The sequence below is a fragment of the Podarcis vaucheri genome, assembly GCF_965113315.1.
Source record: "Podarcis vaucheri genome assembly, chromosome: 3".
Lineage (NCBI taxonomy): Eukaryota > Metazoa > Chordata > Lepidosauria > Squamata > Lacertidae > Podarcis > Podarcis vaucheri.
The window spans coordinates 2,468,284-2,488,532 of NC_138761.1; the positions used below are offsets into that span (position 1 = coordinate 2,468,284).

A 20,249-nucleotide genomic window follows, 5' to 3' on the forward strand; every position below is an offset into this window, starting at 1 on the left:
TCTTGCCCTTAATGTTTTGAACGAAGGAGAATCCTTAGCATTTGACCCGCCCCTGAGAGTTTTCCATCCCCACTGAATCTGCACGAAGCTTTCCTCCCTTCCCAGCCAATCTACTGCTTGCAGTTCAGCAACAGCGTTTTGCTGCGCTGTTCCCCACGGGAGGAGAGCGCGTGTTACGGCGCTCGGATATTGGAGACGGTCTCTTAAACTTCCTTCTGCAATTGTTTCGCCCAGCGGGGCGCACACCTGGACTTGCAAGCAAATACCGGCGGTGTGAACAAAGAGGCCACGGAAATTGAGAGCAAAAGACAGGCAGCAGAGGGGGAAGAGGAGGGCAGGGGATGGGCAGCCTGTGTGGATTCATAGAATCAGTGCTTTTTTCCTAAAAAAATGTCTAGGGGTACAGTCATACCTTGGGTCACAGACGCTTCAGGTTGCGCGTTTTCGGGTTACGGATATGCTGAAACCCAGAAGTACAGGAATGGGTTATTTCTGGCGCTTGCGCATGTGCAGAACTGGTAAATTGCACTTTGCACACGCGCAGAAGTGCTGAATCACAACCCAAGTGTGCACAGATGAGGCGCTGCAGGTTGCAAACGCTGCGGGTTGCAAACGTGCCTCCCACACGGATCACATTCACAACCCAAGCGTCCACTGTACTCTCAAGAAAATCACCATTTTATAGTTCAAATCAGGGAAAATAAATACAGTGGTACCTCAGGTTACAGATGCTTCAGGTTACAGGCGCTTCAGGTTACAGACTCCGCTAACCCAGAAATAGTACCTCGGGTTACAAACTTTGCTTCCGGATGAGAACAGGAATTGTGCTCCAGTGGCGCGGCGGCAGCAGGAGGCCCCATTAGCTAAAGTGGTGCTTCAGGTTAAGAACAGTTACAGGTTAAGAACGGACCTCTGGAACGAATTAAGTACTTAACCCGAGGTACCACTGTACAGTAAACGGACAAAAGTACAAAGATTCACAAAAAGTTTAGGGTTCAGGTAGGTAGCCGTGTTGGTCTGACACAGTAGAAATATATTTTAAAAATTGTCCAGTAGCACCTTAGAGACCAATTAAGTTTGTTCTTCATATAAGTTTCATGCGCATGCACACTTCTTCAGATACACTGAAACAGAAGTCACCAGACCCTTATATATAGTGGGAGGGTGGGGTGGGCTTTTTCTCAGGAGGGTAGTAGGAGATGGGTGATTGATGGGTATGGTAAACCTGTTGACGACTGTTAATGTTTAGGAATCATAGAATCATAGAATCATAGAGTTGGAAGAGACCACAAGGGCCATCGAGTCCAACCCCCTGCCAAGCAGGAAACACCATCAGAGCACTCCTGACATATGGTTGTCAAGCCTCTGCTTAAAGACCTCCAAAGTAGGAGACTCCACCACACTCCTTGGCAGCAAATCCCACTGTCAAACAGCTCTTACTGTCAGGAAGTTCTTCCTAATGTTTAGGTGGAATCTTCTTTCTTGTAGTTTGGATCCATTGCTCCGTGTCCGCTTCTCTGGAGCAGCAGAAAACAACCTTTCTCCCTCCTCTATGTGACATCCTCTTATATATTTGAACATGGCTATCATATCACCCCTTAACCTCCTCTTCTCCAGGCTAAACATGCCCAGCTCCCTTAGCCGTTCCTCATAAGGCATCGTTTCCAGGCCTTTGACCATTTTGGTTGCCCTCCTCTGGACACGTTCCAGTTTGTCAGTGTCCTTCTTGAACTGTGGTGCCCAGAACTGGACACAGTACTCCAGGTGAGGTCTGAACAGAGCAGAATACAGTGGCACTATTACTTCCCTTGATCTAGATGCTATACTCCTATTGATGAGGCCCAGAATTGCATTGGCTTTTTTAGCTGCCGCGTCACACTATTGGCTCATGTCAAGTTTGTGGTCAACCAAGACTCCTAGATCCTTTTCACATGTACTGCTCTCAAGCCAGGTGTCACCCATCTTGTATTTGTGCGTACCCCTGCATTCCCCCCAAAAGCACTGCATAGAATCATAGAATTCAGTTGGAAGGGTCCTGGGGTCATCTAGTCCAACCCCCTGCAATACAGGAATCATAGCTAAGGAGTCCATGACAGGTGTCCACCCAACCTCTGCTTAAAAACCTCCAAGGAAGGAGAGTCAACCAGCTTCTGAGGGAGTTCATTCCATAGCCAAACAGCTCTTAATTTATTGTTTTAATTTATTGTTATTCACACTTTTATACTGTATTTTATGCTGTTTTTTGTAGTATCACAATTAAGTGTTTTAAATTTGTTGTTAGCCGCCCTGAGCCTGGTTTTCTGAACTGGGAAGGGCGGGGTATAAATAAAAAAATATTATTATTATTATTAATGGCAAAAAGTTCTTCCTATGGTTTAGCTGGAATCTCCTTTACTGTATTGTCATTTTTATCCTGTATTTTTATCTTGCAAACCACCCTGAGATCTTTGGATGAAGAGCAGTATATAGATTTGATTAATAATAATAATAATAATAATAATAATAGTCCATTGGTTCAGTCCTTCCCCTGGAGGAGCTGTATGTAAAACCAAGAAAGCATCTCAGAAAGATAAAGAGCTGCCTTGTTGTTGTTGTTTAGTCGTTTAGTCGTGTATGACTCTTCATGGCCCCCTGGACCAGAGCACGCCAGGCCCTCCTGTCTTCCACTGCCTCCCCCAGTTTGGTCAAACTCATGCTGGTAGCTTCGAGAACACTGTCCCACCATCTCGTCCTCTGTGGTCCCCTTCTCCTTGTGCCCTCCATCTTTTCCACCATCTTGTCCTCTGTTGTCCCCTTCTTCTTGTGCCCTCCATCTTTCCCACCATCTCGTCCTCTGTCGTCCCCTTCTTCTTGTGCCCTCCATCTTTCCCAACATCAGGGTCTTTTCCAGGGAGTCTTCTCTCCTCATGAGGTGGCCAAAGTATTGGAGCCTCAGCTTCAGGATCTGTCCCTCCAGTGAGCACTCAGGGCTGATTTCCTTCAGAATGGAGAGGTTTTCTTGCAGTCCATGGGACTCTCAAGAGTCTCCTCCAGCACCAGAATTCAAAAGCATCCATTCTTCGGCGATCAGCCTTCTTTATGGTCCAGCTCTCACTTCCATACATCACTACTGGGAAAACCAGAGCTTTAACTATACGGACTTTTGTTGGCAAAGAGCTGCCTTACACCAAGTCAAACCTGTGGCCCATCCAGGGTACTTATCAATGCCAGTTGCTGGATATCCCTAGTGGGAAAAATACTTCTGGTTTCCCACTAGAACTGGGGCATCAGGTTGGCCACTGGGAGAACAGAATGCTGGAGTCAGTGGGCCCCTTTCTGGCTGATCCAACCGCTTATGAAGCAGCTCTCCAGAATTTTTTCTTTCAAAATGCAGCACATGGTGAATTTCAAATCCACGGTTGAAGAGCTCTTCTTTTCCATCTATAAGTTCTGTGGCCAAAGTAGGACATCCTTGTGGGAATATTCAGGGTGACAGAGGAGGATATATTCTTTATTAATATCCTTCCTAACTTGTGCTAGCAAGTTCCTTTACTTAGCAGAGTTACATTCCCCTTTTTACATTCACAGCAGATAGCTGGTTGCAGGCTCACGTGAGTCTCTCACTATTGCACAATTCAGTCTGTCTCAGATTGAATTGTACATTCCTGGTTAGTTCCCTTAAATCCCTCTTAAAAGAATAAAGACACCACAATCTTATTCAAAGTCAATAGAAGAAGTTTACTCACATCAGTTCACAGTTGGATTCGTGAAGGCAGACGTAGTTACAAATATGTACATGTGGATCTACCCCATATGGAGGAATAATCCCAGTGCTTCTGCTAGCTGAGAGCTAACAGAGCAGTCCTAGCTAAAAGCTGGTCAAACGAGGAAGGAAGTAAAAAAAAGAGAGGTGTGCTGTGTGTCTCGTCATTTTGTTACCTGGACAGGTAAGGTCACACCCATCTTCTATCACAGGCAAAAGGAAGGATACTCCAGCCCAGGAGGAACAGGAAGTTTCAACTGGCTGGACCAAACATTCCCTTGCATGTCTACTCTATGAAAACAAGGAATGTTGTACTTGACTGTCTCTCATGGATCACATCCCACACCCCTCACATCTCCCCTCTCTTCCTGCAGACCTTCCGATGGCCCGTTGCAAGCAGCATCGACGTCAACGAGATGCTGGAGGTCCAGGTCTTCAACTACAGCAAGGTCTTCTCCAACAGGTCAGTGGCGTTCTGCATGCCTGGGTGAGTTTTGTTCCTCCAACTTTGGGGCTTCCTTAAAAGAGCCCCTGCAATGTGTGCAGCTTCTTTTCAACGTATTTCAATGATTAGACAAATTCATGGAGGAGGAGAGGGCTGTCGGTGACTACTAGCCAGGATGACTATGCTCAGCCTCCAGAGATGGAGATCAAACCTCTCCATTCTGAAGGAAATCAGCCCTGAGTGCTCACTGGAAGGACAGATCCTGAAGCTGAGGCTCCAATACTTTGGCCACCTCATGAGAAGAGAAGACTCCCTGGAAAAGACCCTGATGTTGGGAAAGATGGGGTGCACAAGGAGAAGGGGATGACAGAGGACGAGATGGTGGGACAGTGTTCTCAGAGCTACCAGCATGAGTTTGACCAAACTGCGGGAGGCAGTGGAAGACAGGAGGGCCTGGCGTGCTCTGGTCCAGGGGGTCACGAAGAGGCGGACACGACCAAATGACTAAACAACAATAACAGAATGTGTACTTTTATTTAAAATGCATCTCTGGGTTATTTGTGGGGCCTGCCTGGCATTTTTACATGAGTAGAATGTGTGCTTTTATTTGAAATGTATCTCTGGGTTATTTGTGGGGCATAGGAATTCGTTCCTTTTTTTTCCTTCAAAATATAGTCCGGCCCCCCACAAGGTCTGAGGGACAGTGGACCGGCCCCCTGCTGAAAATTTTTGCTGACCCCTGTTTTAGTCCAACACTCTAACCAGTACAGCACACTGTCTTAGCATATTAGAGAAAAATATGGGTGTAATTTCATTCTTGTTCCAGAGCCCTCATTGGTTCTGATTAACATCCTCTCATTCCGGCATCTTGTGCCCTCCTGAACTTTGTAAGACCAGGCCGTCAAAACCTCCCATCTAACAAACTTGACCTTACAGCATTTCATTGATTGTTGCCTATTATCTCACAGAGGCTGTTACGGGGAAGCATGAAATGTGAGTTTTGCTCTCCTTTGAGCTTCGCTCGTGCTAGTTAACCTCTATCTGTGCTGCAGCTAATTAGCTGCTTTTGCTCAATGTTTGCAAAACAGGGGTGAGCAAAACAAAATTTTGCCTACTCACACTTCTCAGTCTTTCTCGTAAGGAGCAAGGGGGGGGGGACAAAAACCACGGCTTTGATAAAAACAAAGCATGAGAACTTAAGACCAGTCTGCCAGCGGTCTATCTGCGTCAACATCCTCTTTTCACAGTGGCCAACCAGCTGCCTGAGGGAAAGCAGCAAGGATTGTTTCGAACACAAGACCCCTCTCCTCTCCTGGGGTTTCTAGCAACTAGGATTCAGAAGCATTGTGGAGGCAGAGAATGTGGGAATGTTCAGGGTGGCAGGAGAGGATATGTTGTTTATTAATATCCTTCCTAACTTGCGCTAGCAAGTCCCTTTACTCAGCAGAGTTTACATTCCCCTTCTAACACGCATAGCAGATAGCTGGCTGCAGGCTCGTGTGAGCCTCTCACTGTTATACAATTCAGTCTGTCTCAGATTTAATTGTATGTTCCTGGTAAGTTCTCTTGAATCCCTCTTAAAAGAATAAAGACACCACAATCTTATTCAAAGTCAATAAAATAAGTTTACTCACATCAGTTCACAGTTGGATTCCTGAAGGCAGACTTACCGGTAGTTACAAATATGTACATGTGGATCTACTCCATATGGGGGAATAATCCCAGTGCTTCTGCTAGCTGAGAGCTAGCAGAGCAGTCCTAGCTAAAAGCTGGTCCAACGAAGAAGGGAGTCAAAAAGAGAGAGGTGTGCTGCGTGACTCATCCTTTTGTTACCTGGACAGGTGATGTCACGCCCACCTTCTATCACATGCAAAAGGATGGATGCTCCAGCCAGGAGGAACAGGAAGTTTTGATGGCTGGACCAAACATTCCCTCGCATGTCCACTCTAGGAAAACAAGTAATGTTGTACTTGACTACCTCTCACGGATCACATCCCACACGGCTTCCCTCAAAGAATGCTGAGAAATGTAGTTCCCTAAGGCGCAGAATGTCATTAAAAGACCCCTATTCTCCTCATGGAGTCACAACTCCCAGAGTTCCCTGGAAAGAGGGATGGACTGCTAAAACACTCTGGGAATTGCAGCTCTGCAGGGAGAACACCAATGAATCTCAGCACCCTTCAGAAACCCCACCTCCCAGAACTCCTCTGACAGCTCAAAGTGGTCGGACACGGCCCCAAATGCAAAGTGCAGATGGGGCCTAGCAGTCCAAGCGCCACTGTAAATTCAAGAAGCAAGCTGGGCTTGATTTTAAGTAGCAGCAAAAGCAAGCAGATTGCAACGGGGGCTGCTTTCAATGTATAAACTGTTTAGACCTTTTGACTTGGAGTGGTGAAGGTTTGTAAGCCAGGCTGCTTCCTATTTTTAGGAGCAGAAAACTTGATTAACCCCAAATTCCCGTTCTGGACGAGCAAACTTAGTTTTCACAAAAAGCCAATGTTTAGACGTTCACTTCCAGAGAAAGGAACATTACATGCTAGGTTTTAAAAGGGAGGAAAGTGTTTTCAAAAGAGCAATTATCTTGAGCATTGTGTATGTGTGTTGGGAGTCTTGTTCTGAGGCCACCTTTCCTTGGAAGAAGTAGGAAGAGGTCTGGCAGGTCTGCAGGTGGTCTTTCCAACAATCCATAGTGTGATGGGAATTGGGGTTGCTTGTGCGTAAACTGCATACTGCTCCAAGCTGGTTGTATAGCTAAACCTTTCCCTGGTTTGACAGCCCTTACAACGCGACTGTCTTAGTCACTGGCAGAATCCGTCAGTGAGCGTTTCCTAAACTTCCTCCAACATAAAAGTTCCTTGACTCCAAGTCTCCTCCTAGATTCTCTGCGCGGAAGCTTTCTGCGCAGCGTGGGCGTGCCAAGCGGAGGTCCTGTGCTCTCTCCGCTGATCTCACTGGAAGAGTCTCGGAGCCTTCCCTCCGCAGTACTCTCAGCCTCCCCTTTCTTCCTGGTGTCCCCTGGATTTCCTTCCCCAGCGGAAGCTCTCCCTCTCTCCTTGCTGGTTCCCTCCCCTGCATCATTGGGGAGCCTTACCTCTCCTCTTGCCTCTGATGTCAGTTCCCTGACACATAGGTTTAAACTTAACCTAGCAACTTCCCAGCAGGCCTTGGGTCTTTGTCATGGGTACCAGTACTGAACTGACCTATTGGAGCACCTGATTCCTAGGAACCGTGGCAGAATCTTGCAGGTGGGGTTTGTGGGAATGTTCAGGGAGGCAGGAGAGGATATATTGTTTATTAAGATCCTTCCTAACTTGCATTAGCAAGTTCTATAACTTAAGAGTTTTAACATTCCCCTTTAACTGCACAGTGGGTAGCTGGTTGCAGGCTCGTTTAAGCTTCTCAGTATAGATCCCTTATTTCCCTCTTAAAAGAATGAACACGCCACAATCTTATTTAAGATATATAAAAGTAGTTTACTCACATTCAGTTCACAGTTGGATCCCTGAAGGAAGACTTAGTTACAGATATCCCATATGGAGAGAATTTCTTTGTTGGCTGAAAGCCAACAGGGCATCTCTAGCTAAAAAGCTGCTCCAACGACAAGAGGAAGTCAAAAAGAGAGAGAGAGTGCTGCATGCCTTGTGCTTTTGTTACCTGCACAGGTAAGGTCACGCCCACCTCTAGTCACATGCAAGAGGAAGGATGCTCCAGGCCAGGAGGAAACAGGAAGTTTTCAACCGGCTGGACCAAACATCCCCCTGCATGTCCACTCTAGGAAAACAAGGAATGTTGTATTTGACTGCTACTTATGTATCACATCCCATAGGGCTGGTATCCCACCTTGAACTGCCTACAGACCCCTCCTTCATACTGCAGACTGGTTTGGTACCATAAGCAGAAAATTCATGCCTTCTCTCTTGGTTTTGTTCTCGAGTGCCTGACAAATTCTAGCATTTTGGTTTTCAGTACTACAGAGGGGGAGAGTCCAGCAAATTAGAGAATTTCCAAAGGCAGCGTAATGGCACACACAAACCATTTGTCACAGGAACCCTACGTGGTAGGAAGGCAATCGCCTTCCACGCAGGACTATGCCTGATACATTTGTTTACCAAGGAGATGAAAATAGCATTGTTTTACCCAAGTCACAAATTACAGCAATCTGAGCCTGAACCAAGTGTGAAATTCCTTCCCAAGTTTCGTTGGGTGAAAGAAATGTGCCCCCACAGCAGATGAGGAAAGACTGCACATCTGTTGAGCAATTGTGTGGTGTGTTTTTTGTTGTTTTTTTTTAAATGAAATTGAAGTCTGGGAAAGCCCGACCTTGCATGATGGTCCAGCTCAGAAGGGCAGGAAAAGGCGAGGGCCACTCCAGGTGGGAAGAAAAGGGAAGCAGAGGGGAGCACAAGGAGTCTTGATTTTTATTTTTTAAAAATGCTTTGTGCCTCAATGTCTCATTTTGCCCCTTTCTAAAATTTACAGTTACACCTCGGGTTAAAGTAGCTTCGGGTTGAGCGTTTTTGGGTTCCGCTCCATGGTGACCCAGAAGTAACGGAACGCATTACTTCTGGGTTTCGCTGCTTGCGCATGCGCAGATGCTCAAAATGACGTCACGAGCATGCGCAGATGCGGCGAATCATGACCCGAACATGTGCAGATGCGCAGACGCGGGTTGCTTTCGCTTCAGGATGCGAACGGGGCTCTGGAACGGATCCCGTTCGCATCCAGAGGTACCACTGTATTTTCTGTGTTTTCCTTTTTATAAAATAAAATAAAATCGGGATTAAGGGGTTTTCTCAGGGTGGCGGAGGACGTGTGTGTGCTGGGTCCCCTTGGTGTTGGGGTGTTGGGGTCACGGGGTGTTGGCACTCGTCCTCCTTCTGATAGGAAATGCTCAGGTGGGGAAGAAAAAAAATGGGGGTGGGGGCCTGAGGAGGGTCCGTTGGAGGGGAGAGTGAGAAATGCCCCTATTTTTCAACTGAGAAATGTTGGAGGGTATGATGCAGCCCTCCGCCTGTTTGGATCTCTCAGCTGTGGCCTGCAGTCGTCTCCCCCCCATTGCATTTGAAGCATTTGATCCTATTGTCACTCTACCTCCCTTTCCCCCCTCTGACTTTTGGCCCTGGCTGATTCAGTTACCTCCACTGGGTAACTCAATAGCTCCGTCTTGCCATGACCTCTTATTCTGTCCAAGGCGTATTAGCCAAGGAAGTCCAGGAGAGAACAAGGAAATATGCATTTGTGATGGTCGATGTCCCCCTAGCTCCTGATCATGGCACTGGGGATTTTTAGAAAGTTGTAACATTGTCGTCTTTGTCCATGGAGCTTTCTTGGCAGGGATACTGGAGTGGCTTGCCAGTTCCTGCTCCAGGAGGATCACGTTTGGTCAAAACTCTCCTCTATGACCTGTCCATCTTGGGTGGCCCTGCACGGCATGGCTCATAGCTTCTCTGAGTTATTCAAGCCCCTTCGCCACGGCAAGGCAGTGATCTTAAAAAGCAGAGACATCACCTTGCCAACAAAGGTCCGTATAGTTAAAGCTCAGGTTTTTCCAGTAGTGATGTATGGAAGTGAGAGCTGGACCATAAAGAAGGCTGATCGCCGAAGAATGGATGCATTTGAATTCTGGTGCTGGAGGAGACTCTGGAGAGTCCCATGGACTGCAGGAAGATCAAACCTATCCATTCTTAAGGAAATCAACCCTGAGTGCTCACTGGAAGGACAGATCGTGAAGCTGAGGCTCCAAGACTTTGGCCACCTCATGAGAAGAAAAGACTCCCTGGAAAAGACCCTGATGTTGGTGAAGATGAAGGGCACAAGGAGAAGGGGACGACAGAGGACGAGATGGTGGGACAGTGTTCTCGAAGCCAGAAACATGAGTCTGACCAAACTGTGGGAGGCAGTGGAAGACAGAAGTGCCTGGCGTGCTCTGGTCCAGGGGGTCACGAAGAGTCGGACACGACTAAACGACTAAACAACAACAACAATGCAAAAATCCTGAGGATACATGTGGATCCGTGCTTTGTAACCACATTTTTGCATCATTGCAGCCCGAGGAAACAGTGGGTGCATGATTTTTTTGGTGCCATGGACATGCTATGTGATCTGATGGTGAATTTGGGGTGACCCAGTGCAAAAATCCTGAGGATCCATGTGGATCAGTGCTTTGTAACCATGTTTTTGCGCCATTGCGGCCCCACAAAACAGTGGATGCCAGAGGTTTTTGGGGGAAACTCACTCACTGTGGACCATGAGCTGAAATAAAGAGCATTAAATCAACATTCAACTCCTAGTATATTTCAGTACCCTTTCGGAAGTGAGCCCGTTCCTTCCAGTCCTGAGCTCAGGGTGCATATATGTGCAAAGAAAGCGATGTATATTGAAGACACCGCAGCCCCTGGTGACCTCCCTTCCAAGGAGACCGGACCCCAGGAAAGCGGAGGCACCCCTGGAATTTCTCGCCCCTCGGAGATTGGGGCTGCACGCGACCATGTTGTTGTTTCATAGAATCATTGAATCCTAGAGTTGGAAGAGACCACAAGGGCCATCGAGTCCAACCCCCTGCCAAGCAGGAAACACCATCAGAGCACTCCTGACATATGGTTGTCAAGCCTCTGCTTAAAGACCTCCAAAGTAGGAGACTCCACCACACTCCTTGGCAGCAAATTCCACTGTCAAACAGCTCTTACTGTCAGGAAGTTCTTCCTAATGTTTAGGTGGAATCTTCTTTCTTGTAGTTTGGATCCATTGCTCCGTGTCCGCTTCTCTGGAGCAGCAGAAAAGAACCTTTCTCCCTCCTCTATGTGACATCCTTTTATATATTTGAACATGGCTATCATATCACCCCTTAACCTCCTCTTCTCCAGGCTAAACATGCCCAGCTCCCTTAGCCGTTCCTCATAAGGCATCGTTTCCAGGCCTTTGACCATTTTGGTTGCCCTCCTCTGGACACGTTCCAGTTTGTCAGTGTCCTTCTTGAACTGGGGTGCCCAGAACTGGACACAGTACTCCAGGTGAGGTCTGACCAGAGCAGAATACAGTGGCACTATTACTTCCCTTGTTTAGTCGTTTAGTCATGTTTAGATTCACTTACATGCAGCTTTTCCACAGCAAGCTGTGCCCAAAACAGCTTACAGCAAACATTCGAAGCATCAACATGCAGAGCATTGGAATGACAAATGGACAAAATGCGGAATGTGTCCGTAAATTGAAAAATGACAAAACCCAACAATTTGGCCAATGCAGAGTAAATTCAGCATTGCACAAACACACACAAAAAACCTTGGAGAATACTGAGAGTTGACATGATGGCCATCTTCAAATATCTGAAGGGCTGTCCCATGGAAGAGGGAGCAAGCTTGCTTTCTGCTGCTGCAGAGGAGAAGACCTGAATCAATGGATTCCAATGATCAGAAAGGAGTTACTGGCTAAACATTAGGAAAATTTTCTTTTTTGTAAATAATTTGTATTAGTTTTTAATAGAATAACTTTCTGCCGGTACTGTTTGACAGTGGAACAGACTCCGTCTGAAAGTGGTGGGCTCTTCTTCACTGGTGGGTTTCAAAGAGAGGCCATCTGTCTAATGAAGAATACCTTCATTACAGCGGGTTGGACTAGATGACCCTAGGGGTCCCTTCCAGCAATACACTTCTATGATTCTCATGCTGGCCACTGAGCCCTAAAACTTCCCTTTAGGCCTGGGATAAGAGGGAAGAGGTCCCAGGTTCAAAAATTTCACTCACTGGCAGCCTTAAGCTGTTGTTGCTTTTGAGGTTTGAATTTTATACATGTCAGAGTTTGAAATAATAATACAGTGGTGCCTCGCAAGACGAAAAGAATCCGTTCTGTAATTCTCTTCGTCTAGCGTTTTTTTTCGTCTTGCGAAGCAAGCCCATTGAAGGATTAGCGGATTAGCCCTATTAGCGCTATTAGAGGCTTTTAGAGGCTTTTAGCGGCTTATCTGCTGATCGGATCAGCTGATAAGCGGCTTAGCGGCTTAGAAAAAGGGGGGAGGGGAAAAAAAACCAGCAGGAACTCGCAAGACATTGTCGTCTTGCAAAGCAAGCCCATAGGAAATTCGTTTTGCGAAGCACCTCCAAAACGGAAAACTCTTTCGTCTAGTGAGTTTTCCGTCTTGCGAGGCATTCGTCTTGTGGGGCACCACTGTAATAATAAATTTTTATTTATACCCCGCCCTTCCCAGTTCAAAAACCAGGCTCAGGGCAGCTAACAACAAATTTAAAACATTTTAAAACACTTAATTATAAAAGCAGCATAAAATACAGTATAAAAACATGAATAACAATAACATTCAAAAATCAACAATCAATTAAATCCCCAGGGCTAGCTGGCTGAATTGGTCCTACTTGGGCCAGCGAGGAGGCCAGGGGAGAATTAGCTGTGGGGTCCCAGAGCGGGTGAAGGAAGGGAAGGGAAATAAAAGATCAGGCTGAATTCAAATTAAAGGCCAGGCGGAATAGCTCTGTCTTACAGGCCCTGCGGAAGGAGGTTAAATCCTGCAGGGCCCTAGTCTCATGGAACGGAGCATTCCACCAGGTTGGAGCCATCACTGAAAAGGACCTGGCCCTGGTGGAGGATAGTCTGACTTCCTTAGGGCCCGGGACCTCTAAACTATGGTTATTCATGGACCTTAAGGTCCTCTGTGGGGCAGACCAGGAGAGGTGGTCCAGTAGATATGAGGACCCTAAGCCACAAAGGGCTTTAAAGGTCTTAACAAGAGAAAGGAAAAAGACCAACTTGGAACTCTGCCATTGAAAAGATCAGGGCTTATAGACGTCTTGGCTTCTAGGCAACCACCAAGCCCAAGGGCTGACAGGACAGAGGAGCTGGCAGGAAGCTTCTCTTCAAAGGCCAACTGCTCTTCAAAGCTACTTCAAGGTTCACACACCCAGAAGACTCCAGCTGAGAACCCAGCTGTCCAGCACCAGCAGGAGACACCAGGAGAAGCCAGATATGGTCAAGAATATCTCTCCTGGTGCAATAGCCCATTTGGCAATGGTGGGGCTACATCGCAGAATTGTAGAGTTGGAATGGACCACCAAATGCAAGAAGCACAGCTAGCGTATGGCCACCCAACCTCTGCTTAGAAACCTCCAGGGAAGGAGAAAGTACCGTATTTTTTGCACCATAACACTCACTTTTTTCCTCCTAGAAACTAAGGGGAAATGTCTGTGCGTGTTATGGAGCGAATGCCAACGGTTGGCAGGGGGGATCTGCTGCAGTTGTGAGCAGAGGATCCATGGATCCCCTTCCTTCCCTCCTCCGTGGCTCGCTTTGAAACAGCAAAGCGGGAGAAGAGCCACTGAGTGGGGAGGAGAGAGGGACAGATAGCCTGCTTGCTTTAAAGGAGCAAAGCGGGAGAGGAGAGGAGCTGCTTACACGAGTGTAAGCGGCTCCTGTCCGGTTGGCTCCTTTAAAGCAAGCAGGCTCTCTGTCCCTCTCTCCTCCCCACTCAGCTCGCTACATAGAATCATAGAATCCTAGAGTTGGAAGAGACCACAAGGGCCATCGAGTCCAACCCCCTGCCAAGCAGGAAACACCATCAGAGCACTCCTGACATATGGTTGTCAAGCCTCTGCTTAAAGACCTCCAAAGAAGGAGACTCCTTCCACCACACTCCTTGGCAGCAAATTCCACTGTCGAACAGCTCTTACTGTCAGGAAGTTCTTCCTAATGTTTAGGTGGAATCTTCTTTCTTGTAGTTTGGATCCATAGCAGCAAAAGTTTTCAGCTCGCTAAGCCGGGGATGAGCGGGGAGGAGGGAGAAAAGTAGAGCCTGCTTGCTTTAAAGGAGCAAAGCGGGAGAGGAGAGGAGCCTTCTCCCCTTATACCCCTCTTCTGCATTATTAACAGCATCCTTCTCCACCCACCCCACGCGTGTTCCTTGTCCCTTGAGTGCTTTTCCTTCCCTTCCCACTTAAAACGCGGTTACAAAGCATGGATCCACATGGATCCTCAGGATTTTTGCATTGGGCTACCCCAAACTCACCGTCAGATCACATGTCTGTGGCCACAGCATGAACCACAAAAATCATACATCCACTGTTTCGTTTAGAATATTTTTTTTCTTGTTTTCCTCCTCTAAAAACTATGTGTGTGTTATGGTCGGGTGCATGTTATAGAGCGAAAAATACGGTACTTCTTCACACTGTGCCTAGTCGAACTCTGGAACTCGCTCTCCCAAGAGAAGAGGATTCTGGACCAGATGATCTTCTTAGGTTCTTCTAGAATCCACCACCTTCCAAGCTAATTCCTTCCACTGTCAATGATATAAGATATCTTTATTGTCGTTGTCCTATGCAGAACAATGAAACTGAGAAACTACATAAAACATTCAAAAACCCCTAAAAACTCTGAAACCCCATTTTAAAATACACTACAGAGACCCCTTACGCCGCTTTTAGAACCAGAATTGCATTTGCGTAGAAACTGTTTCTCAGGCGGCTAGTCCTAGTCTTTATAACCCTGTACCTTCTTCCAGAAGGCAGAAGCTGAAAGAGATCATTTCTGGGGTGCGCATTGTCCTGTGCTATCTCTGCCGCTTTCTTATGGCACCTGGAAGCACAGATTTGATCCAAGGTGGGAAGAGTACACCCAATTATTCTCTCCGCAGTCTTTACAACCCTGGACAGAATTGTTTTTCCCCTGACCGTGTAGCTCCCAAACCACACACAGACAATAAGTTAATACACTCTCTCCACAGTACAATGGTAAAATGCCACCAGCAGGTCTTTTGAGAGATTGTTTTTCTGGAGGATTCTCAGAAAATAGAACCTCTGCTGTGCTCTCTTCATCAGGTCTGTAGGGATATCGCGGAGTGGGGCAGTGGGGTCTGGAGGGAGCACACTTCCCTACCAGCAGGCAGCCACAATCTGCCTGCACGCGTGACCTTGGGGTGCAGGGAAACCCCCCCCCCCAGACAAGCCGCAGCTGTCTGTACATCGTTCCACCTCTGCCTAACCTTTCGCGATCTCAGCAGTTTGCGGTGTCCTGTCTGCAACCCTTTTCCATGAGACCTTTGTCTCCATTCGTCATACACTGTGCAAGGGGGAAATGACGCTGTGGAACAGGTGCCAAAATAGCTTTGTACCACCCCACGATCTCAGTACAGAAGATGTGTAAAGGTCACAGCCCAAAATGTATCTGCCTGGTTTGCATATTTGTCTCAATAAAAGGAGGCTCCACAGGAATGGCAGCAGCTCGCTTCAGGCCACCTGTGTGCAGCTCACATTATGATCAACACCTGTCTTGGGCCTTCACTTCAAGGTCTTTGCTGTTTTCTCCCCAGGTTAGGTCGTCTCTCAACTCTCAATCAGCTCTTGCCGCCAGAAAGTTCTTCCTAATGTTTCATAATAAAATCACAGACTTGGAGAGTTGGAATGGACCTCCAAAGGGCATCTGGCCCGACCCCCTGCAATGCAGAAATCTTTCACCCCACGTGGGGCTCGAACCCTCAACCCTGAGATTAAGAGTCTCATGCTCTGCCATGCTTCTGCAACCTCTGTTTTCTTTTTCCAACTCCACAATTCGACGTATCTTTGATTCCACCTTGCCAATTTTTCCGCCTGCGAAGGAGACTTTAGCTAGCAGACCCACATTAAGATATAGAATCGTAGAATGGTAGAGTTGGAAGGGACCCCAAGGGTCATCTAGTCCAACCCCCTGAAATACAGGAATCTCAGCTAAAGCATCCAGGACAGTTTGTAAGCAAACTATTCATGTACGCAACGACCGCCGCTAGAATCTTAGTGGCTCAGAAATGGAAATCCCAACTTTTATGGAGTGGCAGACAAAAATGTTTGAATACATAGAATTGGCGAGATGGACTTCTAGGATTCGGAACCAAAAAGAAGCAAAGTTCGAAAAGGATTGGAGTAAATTTGTTGAATATATACGGAGTAATTGTAAGAATTTAAAAACTGTAGCAGGATTAATGTAAATCTTGTGATGTGGACGGAGTGTAAATAAGAAACTGTAAGGAAAGATTGGAGATATGAAAACCATTGAAGGGATAGAAGGAAGTCCGGCCGCAATAAGGCGCAGGGTAAATAAGAAGACATACAATTTTTTGAATTGTTTGTTGTTGTTTGTTGTTGTTGAATATTGAATGTTGTTGTTGTTTGTTTGTTGTTGAATGTTTGTTGTTGTTACAAAAAAGCAATGGAGGGTATTCGGGGGGAATAAAAAAAATAAAGAAAATGAAGAACAGAGGTTCTGATGAACGGATTATTAAAAACGCGTGAGGCAACGGTGGAAGTCTTTTTTTCTTTTTTCTTTTTAATTTATTTAAGTAGATAAGGACAAGATGAAATTATACAATTCAATATAAATGTAGATGGGAAACGGCTATGTATTGTGAGTACTTATCTACTTTTAAAAATTTTCACTTATGATCTTTTTCCTTTACTTCTTTATTCTTTCTTTGTTCTTTCTTTCTTTTTCTGATATCTTATCTTTCATTTCACTGTTTTATTGCGAACAGCATTTTATAGAGGTATAAATAACTGTCAGTATGAAAAGAGACAAAATGTTCTCTAGCTCTTTTTCCTTGGTTAGTCATATTTCCTTTTTCTTTTGTATTTTCTTCTGTTGTGAATATGTATGCTTTCTAATTTGTATTTAATAAAAATTTATAATAATAATAAAAAAAATAAAGCATCCATGACAGGTGGCCATCCAACCATCTGAGAAACTGCTTCCCTCCCCAAGCATAGAAGATGTACCAAATGTGACTCCTTTTATTTGGAGAGGCCGTGCGAGAATTTCTCAAAACCTGGCGTCCCTGGCAGAAATCCCTGGTGCTTTTATTTCCTTCCAACGTGTCCAAAATCAAATCAAAATTTTATTAAACGGTCACAGACCAGATTAACTCGTACAGCTAGTCAGCGAAGCATAACACCAGAAAAAACAAAGGACAATTTCCATACAGATTAGGCCATAACAGCAATTTAAAATTAGACAACATACATAAAATTAAGTATTTGCCCTCGCCTGCATATTGACATTGGAAAGCTCTTGTTTCCTCCACCTAATAGCGGCTACACAAAATTTGGCCACATTGATTGTAATTTCAGGAACCTTATCTTCTATCAAGGCTCTCATACGTTGGAGTTCTGGTTGATTTTTACGCTTTTGTAGAACTGGGGCAATTAAGGTCAGGCGTAGATCCTCGTAGTAACTACAGTGCAGCAATACATGCAGACTTGTTTCCACTTCCGATGAGCCACATGGGCAAACGCGTGACGCATATGGTTTGCCCTCATATCTGCCTAGCAACAGGGCAGAGGGCAGAACGTTAAATCTGGCCAGGGTAAAGGAGTGTCTGTATTTGTAAAACGTGTCCAAAATGTCCCCTGCAATGGGGCCGAGGTCTTGCAGGCTAGAGGCGTTGAGCGAGTTGGTGTCCCTGTGTGTATTTTATTACAGTCCCTGAGCGACACACACACAGATGCTTGATAAAGGCGATCGGCTTACCAGGATGCTCTTCAGATAAAGGGGTGACACACGATCCCCATCTGAATCATTCATGCACCAACGTTCTTTTCGCGTGGCTTTGTGGCGGAACGTCATTTGCCGCTGATCGCCTGGTGGCTAATTAACTTGCAATATGATCTGAGTCCCCTCTCTGCCCCGCTGCAGCCGGCCACCAGGCCTCCTACTCCGAGGGCAACCTTATTTTTTGCTCAGTTGCTGAGCAGCAGGAAACAGCTGTGCAACCGTGGAGTGAAGAAATTTCCCTGCCTAAAGGAAAAGGGGCGACATTGCCGCAAAGCTTCTTTTTTTGTGTAATTTTTATTGTTTTTCTATTTTACATTTTAGAATATTCATTTAAACAACCTTAAAATATCAATGACTTCCATCCTTCTGTTTCCATGGTTCAGCTTGCATGCCATAGATGCCTGCATATTTTACATAAACTAAAACATTCAGTGGGATGCTGGTGGCGCTGTGGGTTAAACCACAAAGCCAAGGGCTTGCCAATCAGAAGGTCGGTGGTTCAAATCCCCGCAACGGGGTGAGCTCCCGTTGCTCGGTCCCTGCTCCTGCCAACCTAGCAGTTTGAAAGCACGTCAAAGTGCAAGTGGATAAATAGGTACCGCTCCGGCTGGAAGGTAAACGGCGTTTCCGTGCACTGCTCTGGTTTGCCAGAAGTGGCTTAGTCATGCTGGCCACATGACCCAGAAGCTGTACGCCAGCTCCCTCGGCCAGTAAAGCGAGATGAGCACTGCAACCCCAGATTCGGCCACAACTGGACCTAACGGTCAGGGGTCCCTTTACCTTTACCTTAAAACATTCAGTATTCCATTTTTACACCCATCAAAACTTATTTTACGCGGTTGAATTTATCTTAAAGTTGTCAATGTTTTCAAATGTACACTATTTTCACCCATATATTCAATATACATTTTCCAGTCTTCTTTAAATGTGCATTCTTCTTGTTCTCTTTTTCTATAAGTTAAGCCTGCGAGCTGCACATATTCCATCAGTTTAGGCTGCCATTCTTCCTTAGTTGAGACCTTGTTCGTTTTCCATTTTGGAGCTAACAAAACACAGGCCGCAGTAGTGGCAGACATAAATAACCTTTTTTTGACACCTGGGAATTTCCATCAGAATTATCCCCAACAAAAAGGACTCTGGGTTGTTGTTGTTTTGGAGAAGTGCCATATTTTTTGCCCTATAAGACGCACTTTCCCCCTCCAAAAATGAAGGGGAAATGTGTGTGCGTCTTATGGGGCGAATGCAGACTCCTTGGCTTCAGCGATAGCAACGCGAAGTCTCCGAAGCCTGCGCTCTGGAGGCTTCGCATTGCTTCCACTGAAGCCAGGAGAGTCTGCTCTTTGAGGCTGGCAGTGGGGAAAGCAGAGCTTCTCCCATCGCCAGCCCCTGAGGATGGGTGGCAGCAGGAAGGCGCGCGATGCCTTCCCGCTACTCTCCAACCCTCCTTTGGGCTTTTGCGGAAGATGGGGGAATTTCCCCACCTCCTGCAAAAGCAGGCAAAAGCCGCACGCTCTTTAAAGGGGCTCTGCGGCTTCTGCTGGCTTTTCTACGAGGGGGGGGGGATTCCCCCACCTCCTAGAAAAGCCCGCAGGAGCCGCGCACCCTTTAAAGAGCGCACCGCTCTTGGGGGCTTTTCCCCGAGGAGGGAGAAGGGACTGACTAGCCGTTTCAATCCCTTCTCCCTCCTGGTCGAAAAACCCGCAGGAGTCACGTGGGGCTCCTGTGGGCTTTTGCGGGAGGTGGGGGAATTCCGCCACCTCCCGCAAAAGCAGGGAGAAGGTCTTGGAGTAGCGCACAGGCTGCGTGCAGCCTGTCCGCTGCTCCCAGAGCTGCGGGGGGGGGAATCATATTTTTTTCCTTGATTCCCCCCCCTTGAAAACTAGGTGCATCCTATGGGCCGGTGCGTCCTATAGGACGAAAAATACGGTACTTTAAAACATTTTTTTCAATTCATTATAAATTATTTCCCAATATTCTTTTATCCTTTTACGGGTCCACCACATATGATAGAACATACCCTCAGCCTCATTACATCTCCAGCACTTATCTGATTCAGTCTTATACATTTTAGCATGTCTGCTCGGAGTTAAGATGCCACCTGCAAATCATTTTCAGTTCTCTTTCAAGGAGTAACACTCTGTGAATTTCCGATCGCTCTTTCAAAGTTTCCTCCAGAGATTCAGATCCATATTATGTCCTATATCCAGTGCCAGATTTATGTATAAGCTAAACAAGTTATAGCTTAGGGCCCCACTCTCTTGGGGCCCCAAAGATTTTTAAAGGAAAAGAAACGCTGGATGTACATTTCCAAAATATAAGTTAAAAAACAAATAAAATAAAACCTACATACAGTAACAGTGTTTTGTGTTGTGTATGGACCTGTTAGGTCCATAAATTACCATATATTCAACACAAAAACAGCAACAATTTGTTGTTGACAAAGGACAGCTGGACATATAAAGGGCTCTATTACCTTCAGGAGCTTAGGGCCTCATCAAACCTAAATCCAGCCCTGGTTGGCACAGTATGGCCTAAAACTATAATTTG

General features: G+C 46.3%; 1 protein-coding gene across 12 annotated transcripts in view; it reads left to right on the plus strand.

Moving 5' to 3' along the window:
- Nucleotides 1-20,249, plus strand: part of OTOF (otoferlin) — a 221,762-nt gene that overhangs the window by 42,226 nt on the left and 159,287 nt on the right. For all 12 annotated transcript variants that reach the window (XM_082217194.1, XM_082217197.1, XM_082217190.1 and 9 more), the window contains exon 3: nt 4,117-4,205. In XM_082217194.1, the coding sequence (XP_082073320.1) occupies nt 4,117-4,205 (89 nt within the window). The remainder of the gene's footprint in view (nt 1-4,116; nt 4,206-20,249) is intronic.